The 12,399-nt window shown below is 43.1% G+C and overlaps 1 protein-coding gene across 1 annotated transcript in view; it reads left to right on the top strand.

The window, feature by feature from the left end:
- Positions 1–12,399, top strand: part of DNAL1 (dynein axonemal light chain 1) — a 36,452-nt gene that overhangs the window by 537 nt on the left and 23,516 nt on the right. The window contains exons 2-4 of the mRNA XM_019519103.1: positions 3,282–3,320; positions 7,801–7,910; positions 9,509–9,564. Coding sequence (XP_019374648.1) covers positions 3,282–3,320; positions 7,801–7,910; positions 9,509–9,564 — 205 coding nt within the window. The remainder of the gene's footprint in view (positions 1–3,281; positions 3,321–7,800; positions 7,911–9,508; positions 9,565–12,399) is intronic.

Raw genomic sequence — 12,399 nt, 5'->3', positions numbered from 1 at the left:
GCGCGGGGCCTCTCCCCGGCTCGGCCGAGCTGCCGCTGCCGCTGCCCCAGGCGGGGCGGCCCCAGGAACGCTGGCGGGGCCGTGCTGGGCCTGGGCCGGCAGCAGACACTTGGGACAGCCCCTCGGACCCGCGGTACCACGCGTAGACGCTGCCGACGTGGCTGAGCTGCGGGTCACCCCGCCCGGGGCAGAGGGGGTGTTTCTGCAGGGTGGAGGGGGGTTGTTTCCACCCTTTCGTTGATGGTTGTCCATGTCCCTCCAAGCGCAGCTGTCCGGCGGGATGTTTTTAGTCCTCAGTGGCTTGGCATAATTGGCAGCGTAGGATTCGGGTGACTCGGTCTGCCTCGAACCTCAGTCGAGGTGACTCAAGTCGGTCCCGAGGCCGCACAGACTGTTGGGCACCTTTGGTGTAGCAATAACTTTCCCCTGTTCTTGTACAATTTGTCAGTTTTAATCCCCTCTGGTCTTTGATGCTGGTGGTCCAGCATGTCCTAGGTCTTCCTCTTCTTGGTCTGTCCACAGCCCCCTGCAGGATGGTGTTGTAAGTGTGCTGGAGCTTCTTGTTACATGCCCAAACCACTGCATCTTTCACCTTATGATTTGAAGTAAGGGTCATATTTGCCAACTTCTTGTCTGATTTGATTTTTCACAGATTCGGTAGTTGTGTGCAGTGTAGGGTATGCGTGAAGTCTCCTACAACACCGCATTTCAAAGGTCTCAATTCGATTTCCAGTGCCCTAGTGAGTATCCAGGTCTTAGAGCCATAGAAAGTTGTTGAAATGGCGACAGCATATAGTCGGTGGAGTTTTGTTTTTATTGTGATGTTGCTGCTAGCCTAGACTTTCTTCAGCTTTGGTACTTGTCCAATGGCGATGGTTATTTTTGTTTTTACTTCTTTTTCTGATGTAGCATCTTCTGTGATGGTTGCTCCAAGGTATTTAAAGTATGTTACTCTTTCCAGCTTCCCGCTTGGGCCAGAGAGTGAGCAGCGAGTGTTGCTCCCATCCCACCTCCCAAGCAGCAAGCGCAAGCCCCTGCATGTATGGGCATTGGCCCCGTGCCACCAGCACAAGCACGCAGCTGCCCGCTGCAAAGGACTGCCTGTGCCTTCTTCCCCTGCTGAAGGGCCAGGTGCCTTCCCCTCTGTCCCCACCCCCCCGATCCCCCTGCCCTGCTGCAGCCCTGTGCCCAGCAAGGGGAAACCTGTGCTTTTGCACGTTTTTCTGGGACTTGCTTGTGACCCTTTCAAATATTCTTGCAACCCACTTTTGGGTTGCGACCCACTGGTTGAGAAACACTGCTCTAAGGCATCTGACATGATTTGTTTCAGGCAAAGACGAGCATAGCAGGGTGCGGGGCCTGGGGCAAATCAGCCTGCGCAGGGCCCGAATGTGGCAGGGGTGGGGGAAGGACAGGGGGCTTGGCGAGCAGCTGGATGCGAAGCCGGCCCAGCTCCGTGGAGCCCACCAAAGCATGGGGCCCAGGGCAGTCGCCCTTATTTGCCCCACCCCAGGGATGGCCCAGGTTCCAGGTATAGGTTAAATAAGCGTAGTGAGAGAAGACAGCGTTGGTGTACTCCTACTGATGTTGGGAGTCACTGCAGGAAAATTGTTCCCGGGTGAAGTTAGTCTCGGAAATGGGCTTGTTCGTGTCAGATTTACAGCAAGGTCAGTTGTGCACCATGTCTCAGATGGGTGTCGCTCTCCAGTGGCAGGAAGAGAAGATATATTGGCTGTGTCCACATGAGTGTGGACGTTGGGTTCCCTGGGGAGAAGTAGCAGTGGGACACCTTGTGCTGCCACTAGTTGTCCCCCGGGAGTGCCTGTGCCATGTGCTCTCTGGTGTGTGGCAGGTTACCCCGCGTGGGGTAGTGGAGGCTCAGGCCAGCACTGGGCTGGTCCCAGCAGCATTACCTGGGGTCCTGGGGGGCTCCTGGGGCTGCAGCAGCGGCAATCCTCCACTCAGAGCCTGGCTGACAGCTGGAGTATGGCTTTGGCTGGCCAGGCTTTGATTTTGAGCAGCTCACGCTGTTCCTGTGTGTGCTGCTCCTTTTTTTTGTGCAGGTTTTTTTGACTCCTGGATATCCAGGGGTCAAAAATACCCCCACACTGCTACATTGCAGCACAGAAAACACCTGCATGTGCAGCATGCATCTGTGGTGCCAAATACTGCGCAGCTGCGCTGGTTTGGGTGTGGCTATTAGGGCTGTTCTTTGGGGTAAATTCAAGTCCACTCCAACAAACTCTGAGCTATGCTCCCTAGTTAGATATGTAAATCTTCAGGGGACAGTGAATAATCTTCTCTCTATACTTCAATTATATCTGGACCCCCAACTGAAGGCATGTATGTGCCTGCCTTTTGGGATCTGGTTACCTGAGAGACCCCCTCTCTCACTGTACTGTATTGCCACTCATGACATCAGCAGAGATGTTCATGCCTGAGTTTCAAGAAAGGAGGAAAATGACGGGCTCTTTTCTGTAACAGATTCTTGACATGGGAATATTGTTCCTTCATTAATACACATATTAGAATCAGAATTTGTTAAACTCTTGAGCATTCTACATGTTTCTCTCTCTTCCTTAACATTGGGTTGAAGGTACATTGAGAATCTCATGGTTTCTAATTTGGTGGTGATATTTTTGGTGAGACAAGATTCTATTGTTACTGTAGGATAGCTCATTAAAAGACCTATATACTAGCTTTCAGATTTTTCTGTATGTCTTTTAGCAACGTAAAGGGTTCAGACTTACAAATGTTTATGGAGAAATTCAACTAAAATAAGAAAATTCCATAACCTACTTCTGGTCCTTTGCAACATGGGTAAAGTTCTCCTCAGTGCATCTCAGAAAGGCCCAGTCTATAAAAGGATAAAATGGTAGCCTTCCAGATGCAAAACTCAGTGATTATTCACTGTTACAGAAAGTATGCTTTGCTAAGAGCATTAAACCAAATTCATCACTAAGAAAACTCTCACTGAATTCAGAAGAATTGTATCATGTGCAGAGAATTTGATGCAGTGTTCAATGTCTTGCATTACCCACATCTACAGAGAGAATAGACAAGATGATGTGCTTGTCTGTGTGGGATATCATGCATCTGAATATAACAAAAGCAACTGCACCACTTCTGAATTTCTTGTTGACTGACCCACTGAATGAATGAATAAAATTAAGAGCAGATTTTGAATGGTGGTCCTTTATTCCTGCTTCTTAAAATTGGCTATAGGAAGATAAACTATTTAAAAAGAATACACTAAATATTCTTTTTCTTTTCTTTTCAAGGCAAAAGCAACAACTATCAAGGAAGCTCTAGCCAGATGGGTAAGTATGAGAGTGTGTGTGGGAGTGTTTGTGGTGGCACAGATCTCAGTTGCAGATAGAGTGGCTTTGTGCAGTTCGGCAAGTTCACTACAATAACATTGAAACACCAGCCACCAAATAAGATTAAGGAAGTAACATTATTTTATGAATATGAAAATGTATTTGAACTCCTGAGCTCTCTTCTTGTTAAATTCGTCTGATCATCAAAGACCCATCCCGTTTTGGTGTCTTGTCTAACACTGCCAAATTGTATGTTGACGTAAGATCTGAAGCTGCAAGATTTGTGCTGCAGAATGTTTTCTAGTTTTTGACCTTTGTTTACACACCATTCACTCTTGATCATCTAATCAGAATTTGTCCCTAGCACAAAATAACCAAGTAGGAAATCCTGACCCTCAGTGGGGGTTTGCCATTAGATGCAGTGGAATTAGGAAATCATTCCAAGTGTGTATAAAGCCAAAATCCCCACAACAACTTTATTAAAAGCCAGTTCAGAACTAAATACTCTGAAGGTTAAAAATGATTCGTAGACATAATACTCGCAGGTGATTTTTCCCAGGCTAAGGGTCCGTTATATTGTCTGTGATGCAGTTCTTGTTTATCTTAACAGCAAGGTGGTGGTTGTTGTTGTTTTTTTTTTTTTTACCGTTCTTCAAGTACACTGTCAATACAGATCCTTGTTTTTGGGATGCCTTTATGGACTCAGAGCCTCCAAATTAAGTCTGGAAGCTACAGAAAGTTCTAATTTTTTTTTGGAGATCATCAGACAATAAGGTGGAATACTTCACTTGCCAGTGAGATCCCAAAGAGTTTTCCACTGATCTCAATGTGCTTTAGATCAGGATGTGTGTCATTCCCCCTTCCATTCTCCCTCCTCCACCCAACAACACACACTCCATCCCCACCCCCATCCCACTGCCTACATACTGGTACATTCAAATTCATATCTTTTGCTAGACCAGCTATTTACAGTGGTTTGCTTCTAGAGTATTCTGGGCTTGGTGTGGAGTGTGCAGGTTGAACCCAAGAGTACTGTAAATCTGTATGATCCTCAATTACAGGGGAGTAGATTCTTACTTCTTAGTTTCGGTATTGCTTAATGCTCTGTGTTTCTTTCAGTCTAAGGTTATGAAAACTTCACTCCTGGCATCACAGTGGGAGAAAAATGCAAAATCTTACAGAGTGTACTACTTCTAGGAATTTGAATTAAATAAGATTCTGACTCTTTCCACTCTGTGCCCTGACATGATTTTTTTTAAGTTGATCAGAGGTAACAGAAATGTATCAGAAGGTTTGATCAGTGTTAAGGAAGGAGCATTGAGGAGGCTTGGAGTTCAGGATGTTCCTTTTTAATTATCCTCTTCCCTACACCCCACCTATGTCTCTGAGGCATGCAGTGGAACTTGATCTGAAGTCTTGACTGCATTCCAACTTACTGTTTGTCCTGCATTAGAATTTACTTCTATTAATTGTACTTTAAAAGCAGATTGATTCAAATGTGAGTGATGTAACTGTTCTAACAGGAAGCTTTAATTTAATTGTTTTTTACCTGTGCTTCTTAGTTGTTTTCCTAAAGAGAAATTGATTCTCATTATTTGGTACAAGATGGTACTTCCTTTTACCTAGCAGAAGGCTGTACTAAAGCTATTCATATTTATTTAATTATTCTTTAAAATTAGAACGCCAAATAATTGTTCCATTTTTATAATATGGTAGAAAATGGTAAATGACACATCCCTAATTTTCTAGATGATTTTTTTTTTCCTCCAGATGATTTGTATAAAGCTAAATTCGGACTGAAATTAGAATTCAATTACAATGCACAAATGGCATTTTTAAATTGTTATTGGTTAGTTAACTAAAACAAACTTAAATATACTGAATACATAAAGGAAAAATATTTTTCATTTAGAACTGATTTTTATTAAGCAAAAAATGGTTATTTTAGTGAATTGAACTGATTGTTTCTCATCATCACCTGGTTCCTCTTAGTTCTAGCTCTAATAGCCATCCTCTTGTACCTCATTTTAATTTGGATAAGTTATGAAGAAGAAAACAAGGTTTCTTGTCTTTTTTATTTCCCAGTTGGTCTCTCAACTATGAATGAACTAATCATTGACCTGAACTAGCTGAATAAACTGAAATGAAGAAAACAATTCCTCTGTATCTGCACAAGAGGATACTGCTTTCAAAAGCTGGCTTAGTACTTAAATAAACTATGACTCCAAAGGGCCAGTGACTACTTACAGCTCATCATTTGACTTTCTTTAAAGCTGTGGAGTAAATGTGCTATATTACTAGGAGTGAGTATAAGTGTGCAGGGGGAAAATCAGGAAGGCCAAAGCATAAACTAAGATGGAGCTAGCAAGGCTTATAAAAGGCAACCCCTCTGCCTCTCAGCTGGGTACTGCTGCCTCCAGGTAAGACTGCCCTGCATGTCTGCTGCAGTCAGCCTGAAAAGGGCTGTGCCACATACACAGTCTTCCTGCATTAGGGCTCTCTGTTAACCCTAAAACAGATAGAGCTGGCTTGGGCTGTCCTGCCCCTTCCCCACCCTCTTCCCAGGAACAGAGGCACATGACTGGAACTGTGCTTCGTGCTGCTGTTTCTAGGAGGTACATGAGGAGAACCAAACCAGGAAGCATACTACATAGCAAGCCAGATCTGCCTGTTTTAGGGTTATCAGAGAACTGCAGTGCAGCAGGAGTGCATGCATGATGCAGCTGTGGGTGTGGGGCATTTCTACCTGGCTGCTGCCACAGCAGCCTCTGTGTCACGGCATCTCTGATGGGATCTCACAACACCCCAGTTGAGAATCACTTAGGCTACTCTCTCTGAAACCTCATGAAGGTCAGACAAGGTCCTAAAATTTTGGAAAAAGGCAAATGCAGTGCCCATCTTTAAGAAATAGAAGGAGGAAGGTCCAGGCAATTACAGACCAGCCTATTGAACCTCAGTACCCAGAAAAATTATGGAACATATGTGACAGACTGTGGTTTTGTTGCAATATTTCTGGGTTCGTTGTGTTGATAGTTTAATAATTTTTCGTGCCTCAGTTTCCCTGACTAGCTTGTACATGGTGAACAAAAGGGATTAATTTTATTTGGAAGCAGATCACTTGGCAGGATCAGCCTAAGTGATCTAGTAGTGAGTAGTATGCCATCAAACAATAAAGAGCTAACTTGCCTATATTGACATACCAGCTGGATTCTGGCTAAGCACCTGAAGAGACTCCCTGCTATTTTTTGGTGTCCAGAAGGTACTTGAGAGGAGAATTGTGCAAAGAGACTGGTCTTCAAAAACGGAGACATCCAAAGACGAGAAAGAAGCCTGAGAGCCCTGAGAGAGAATAGCTGGGGCTGTTTTTCCTGGCAGAGACTACCTGTGAGTTAGCCAGGGGTTTTCAGACCCAAGGACTCTGTCTGCTGTGTTCCTGTTAAATAATGGTTTTGTCTGAGATGAGCTGCCTGCTTTACTGCATGTGACTTTGGGTGCACCCTCTCCCCTTGAAGAGGTAAAAGCCCTCTCCAGGAGCTAAGCCAGAAGGTAGCTCTCTGAAGAGGCATGGATAACCAGTGTCTTGGGAGCCAAATTACTGAGTCTTGACTTACAGTGTGGAAGCTATACCTGGGCTGGCTACAGGGGGTACTTAAAGAGACAGTACAAGCTTGTTGAATCCAAGCATGTGCACCTCTGGGGAAATCTGTGACAGCTTGTCATCAAGGAATCTATTTCTTAACACTTAGAGAATAATAAGATGTTCAGGAACAGCCAATATAGAGCAAGTCATATCTCACCAGTCTGCTTTCCTCCTACAAGGTGACAGGCTTTGTAGATGAGGGAGAGCAGTGGATGTGATGTACCTTGACTCTGGTAAAGCTCTGGACACTTTCCCACAACGTTTTCATTAGTAAGCTAGATGGAAGTATTGTGAAGTGGATATGTGATTAGTTGGATCATTGTGCTCAAAACTGCAGTTATTCATGGCTCTCTGTCTAATTGGAAAGAAGTTTTAATCGGGGTTCCGTAGGTCTGCCCTAGGTCTGGTACTGTTTAAAAAATCTGCTATTATAATTTGGAAGATGTGATTCCGCTCAACATTTGTAGATGGAAAGTTATTAGGAAGGAAGATATTAGGAAGAACTTTCAAACTATGAGAATGGTTAAGCATTGTGGAATCCTAGTCCTTAGAACTTTTTAAGAACAGGTTATACAAACATTTGTCTGTAGACAGGGATGATCCTACACTGGACATCATCTGGGTTGGACCAGATGATCTCCAGAAGTCCCTTCTAGCCTGAATTTTTTTCTACTATTCTATAAACTGCTTGAAAATTATTTTCCATTTAAATTATTTCAATGGATTAAAGTAAGTTTAGACCTTAATGTAGGTTGTCATGATTTAATATTTAATTGTAAACAGAAAATAGAATTCACTGTCTCTTTACTGACCATTCCTTTCTTCCTTTTTTTTCCTTAGGAAGAAAAAAATAGTTTAAAGGCATCAGAGGCCAAGGAAGTGAAACTGTATGCCCAGGTTCCTCCTGTAGAGAAGATGGATGCATCTTTGTCCACACTTGTTAATTGCGAGTATGCTCTGTTTAAAAAAGCAATCCTAGAAATACTAATTTTTTATCGTTATTTCTAGCAGGGTTTGCTGCCCTGTTTTCCTTTTTCCTTACATTTCTGTGTAGTTTTCATCTTAGCACCACTCCTTCTTTTGAAGCTCTTCCATTCCGCTCATCCAAGCATCCTTCTACTTCTCAGCTTTATACTATCACTGCTGTTTACCTGGGAAGAGAGGAAACATAATTCTTATGAATATTTATACATATGAATACCAGTCCACAGACTGGCTAATAGATGGTATTCAGGTGTATCATTTTTATTCTGTATCTGCAGTCCACTTGCAGTGAACCTTGAGAACCTTTCAGTAGTCCCGTAGACTTGTAGCTGCCACAAAGGCTGTTGCTAATGTCTTTTTTTGAGATTGTTAACCAAAGTCTGCAGTGCCAAAATCAAGCTATTCGGGTGTTTCTTGTGAGCTTCTGTTCAGTAGTAAAAAAATCCTTGAGGTTCTTGCATGCTAATTGTACTAAAATGTATTTTCTGTATTAACTTCCTAACAACTGAATGACAGACGTACTGGGTGTGTTGATATGCCAAACCCTAGTGCCACACAGAGGTACCCAAACCAATTTGTTTAGAACTAGCTTGAGTCCAGAATCAGTGGCTAATTAACTAACACAGCTATGCTACTTCTAATAGCCAAGCCAGCTTTGGTATCTGTGCATGGCACTGCTTTGTGCCAGACAGACATACCATATTGTCTCAATTATAAGTTGACCCTGCATCTAATCCAGACCTACATTTTCAGATTCAGTTTTTAGGAAAAACAACTTTTTCTCTGAATACAAGTCAATAACTACAGATAAAAATCTTGAACTGCTGCTGCCCTTACAAATTCCTACAAGCAAATCAAATAACTCTGAAAAGGACTAAAAGCAAGAAACATACTAAAATAAACTGCACTGAAAAAAAATTCTGACATAGTATTTTTATTGTATGGACACAAATACTGCTAGTACAAAAGTCAACACTTTCTTAAACCTAATTATAGGTCAACTCTATATAAATCAGATGTAATTTTATTATTTTTTTTATGCTTGGGGTGTTAGATTTCTAGGCAGAACAATATGATATATTCTGAGTTCTTGGTCCTCTACAGTAATAGGAGTTTTGATGTCCGAGTATAGGCTATTCATGACAATTCATTGGGCTCCTGTTTAGGACATTGCTTTCAATTAAAGGATATGCAAAGAGAACATGGTCAAGTTAACTTTTGTATGATTAGGAAGGAAGAAGAAAAATGAAGTTGAATTACAGCTTCACAAAGAAAAGTTTGGGGAACACTTAACTTGCCTTTGAACTGGACCTAAGAAAGAGGATCCTAGGTATATGGAATACAATTGGTAGGAAGATCCCAAAAGTATAAATAAATCTTAGAAGGAGGGTTAATATGAGGATAGGAAAAGGGCTTTATAGGTACAAAGTCAGTTTGTTACATAATCAGAGAAAAGTAAAATAAGATTTTATTCTAAGAAAGTCTTATTTTTAAGAATTTTTTTTGATCTGGTGATTCTTATCATTCTGTTAACATAAGTTGTTAATTACTCTTATTTTTAAAGGAAATTGTCTTTGTCTACAAACTGCATTGAAAAAATCGCCAACTTGAACGGCCTAAGTAAGTGATATATCAGTGACTGCTTTTTTCCCTAGTTGTTTGGACTACTCGTATTCCATAACATGACATATCCAACCTTTGACGTTGTCTTGATTATCATCTCTAGTTTCTGTCCCCAAAAATTAAAGGTGATCATTAAAAATTGCAGCAATATTATCATCAAAGGTGGCTCTTGGAATAACCTGTGCCCATGCAGAAGGTCAAAAGTGTTTTTCCTGTACAAGTGTCAAGATATATTGCCACATGTATGACCTCACTGAATTTAGATCTTCAATATCTAGACAAGTCTAAAGAGAGAGAGCTGATTTCCACATCAGTTTTGGAGAGAGTGTATAGTACAGTACTTCTGTATTTACAGTATTGCCTGCTGTAGAACCTAAAGTAAACCAGAGCTGGTTGAAGAAAGGTAATTCCATTTTGCAGAAGATCTGGGTATTTAGAAATCTGGCTTTGTTCTGATTTGGAATGAAAATAAAACATTTTGAAATTCATAAAAGGGAATAGTCTTAGATCTGAGCAAGACCATCTGGTCTTGCAGATTTACCCCTGACCTGTGGACCTGGGGAGTCCCAGAGTCCAAGGCTTAGGCAGTTGGCCTGATAGACTACCCTGGAGCTATGAATCTTGGGAAGCCAAGCTCTTCAGAAGCTGTGGGAGCTGAGCTTTCAGGGCTTCCAGGCTTTTGGCAGCCTGCCAGCCCATTAAGAAGCTGCATGAAGGAATCTGGCCCATGGACTCAACAGTATATTTTCTTTATTTTCCTCCAAAAACAATTGTGATGCATAACTATACCCCCTGGAAAAACAAGTCTGTTAAATAACTATAAACTCTATATCAACAATGTGCAAAGAAGATATTTTGGGTCACATCAAGAAACACCATATTTCACGGTGTATAGGTCGACACAGTGTATAAGTCAACCCCCGGCTTTCTGATTTGAAAGGTAAGGATTTTCCTAGGCACAGTGTGTAAATCAGGGCTGGGCTCAGCACTCAGCAGGCATGGCCCCGTCCCTGCAAGCGGCACTGCCAGTGCTGCTCACAAGGGATGGGGTCATGCCAGCTGAGCACCAAGCTTGTCCCTATCCCTGTTTCCATCCTCATCTCTTGCAAGCGGCTCATCCCCAGCCGAGCGCCAAGCCTGGTCCTGTCCCCCCATCCCCTGTGAGTGGTGCCAAGCTCGGTGCTACTCACAGGTGATGGGGACGGGGTTGGGCTCAGCACTTGGGTGGGATGGCCCCATCACCTGTGAGTGGCGCTGGCTGGGCCACACCAGTGCCGCTCATATGGGCTGGGGTGCACCAGCTGAGCCTGTCCCCGTCCCTGTCCCCTGCAAGCAGCACCAGGCTCACAGGGAATGGGGCTGTGCCACCTGCGTGCAAACCTGGTCCTGTCTTCTGTGAGTGGTGCTGCTGAATGCCAAGCCCAGCGCTGCTCACAGGGGACAGGGACAGGGCTGGACTCAGCGCTTAGCTAGCGCTGCCTTATACCCTGCAAGCAACATCACCGGGCTTGGTGCTTGGCTGGTGCGGCCCCATCACCTGCAAGCAGTGCTGCTGTAGCCCAGGCAGCATGTTCACGGGGGATGGGGCCATGCCAGCCAAGCTCCGAGCCCAGCCATGCCAAGCCCTGTGCACAATTTCTTTCTTTTTTTTTTTTTTTTTTTTTTTTTTTTTTTTTTGATGCAGCAGTGTATAAATTGACTTTGATTTTTAATACCCAAAAAATGGGCTTCAAAACCCAACTCGTACATTACTCATGAAATACGGTAACTGTGTGGTTTACTTACTGTCAGAGTTAGGTTAAGGAGATCTTGCTTCTTCCAAAGTGTAGAATTACTCGGGGTATTTAAAGAGTGTAGGAGTTGGTTGTGAATCTTGGAAAACTCGCTTCCAAGAGAGGTCAACATCCTGAACAGGCTGTAGCAAGAAAAAAAGACACTACACTTGATCTGAGTACATACCACATTTACTCAATTTCCCCCAATCAGCATAGGGGAAAAAAGCCCCTCATATCTGCATATGAAGTAAAGAGTGGACCAAGGGAGCAGGAAGTATTTCTCAGAATATTTAAAGAGTGATGTATTCCCCAATTGAAAATCACACCATTTTACCAATTTTTACAATTTGTTAAGCACAAGTCAATAGATAAATGTTAAACGTATTATTTGACAAGTTGGATTTGTTACTAAAGTTAAAAAATAGTTGGTAGGTGTTTTAAAAAGACCAACGATGAGTACTTTTGAAAATCCCACCCATAATTTCTAATCACAGGGTGCATCTACACATGCTATTATTGTGCAGCAATAAACTCTGGTTTATTTCACCAGAATTTATTGCTCTAGGGTGCTGCATTTAAACATATGCTTGGGACTGCAACCTGTTGAGCCAGGTCGGAGCAACTCCAGCTGGCAGGGGACCCGGCGTGAAGGGGGGTCAGCCTGCCAGCCTGGAGCTATTCTGGCTTGGTTCAATGTGGTGTGGAGGGGCTGACTGGGTCACGAGGGTGCTCCAGTGTGGGACTAGCTGGCAGGCATCCCCTGTACTGAAGCACCCTCATGCCCCAACCGTGTTGGAATCTACGTGTTCATTGCTGTGGAGTAAAATACTCCACTGTACTTGTATTTACAAGTACTAACCTACTGCAGAGTTAATTAGTTTACTCCTTCCTAATAGCTCTGCATGTGTAGACACTGAGACATTTACTATGGAGCTAATTAGGCAACTGCAGTAAATGTCTCATGTAGATGCACCCACAGATCCAGAAAGTATGAGGATAATTTAGCTAGATCATGAGGTACTTTTTATGCCATGGGGGACTTGGAATATTCAGGGTA

This window comes from Gavialis gangeticus, unplaced genomic scaffold (genome assembly GCF_001723915.1).
Source record: "Gavialis gangeticus isolate Ggan-Ray unplaced genomic scaffold, GavGan_comp1, whole genome shotgun sequence".
Lineage (NCBI taxonomy): Eukaryota > Metazoa > Chordata > Crocodylia > Gavialidae > Gavialis > Gavialis gangeticus.
Note: the sequence above shows the minus strand (reverse complement) of the source record. Positions and strands in the feature narration are given on the sequence as shown.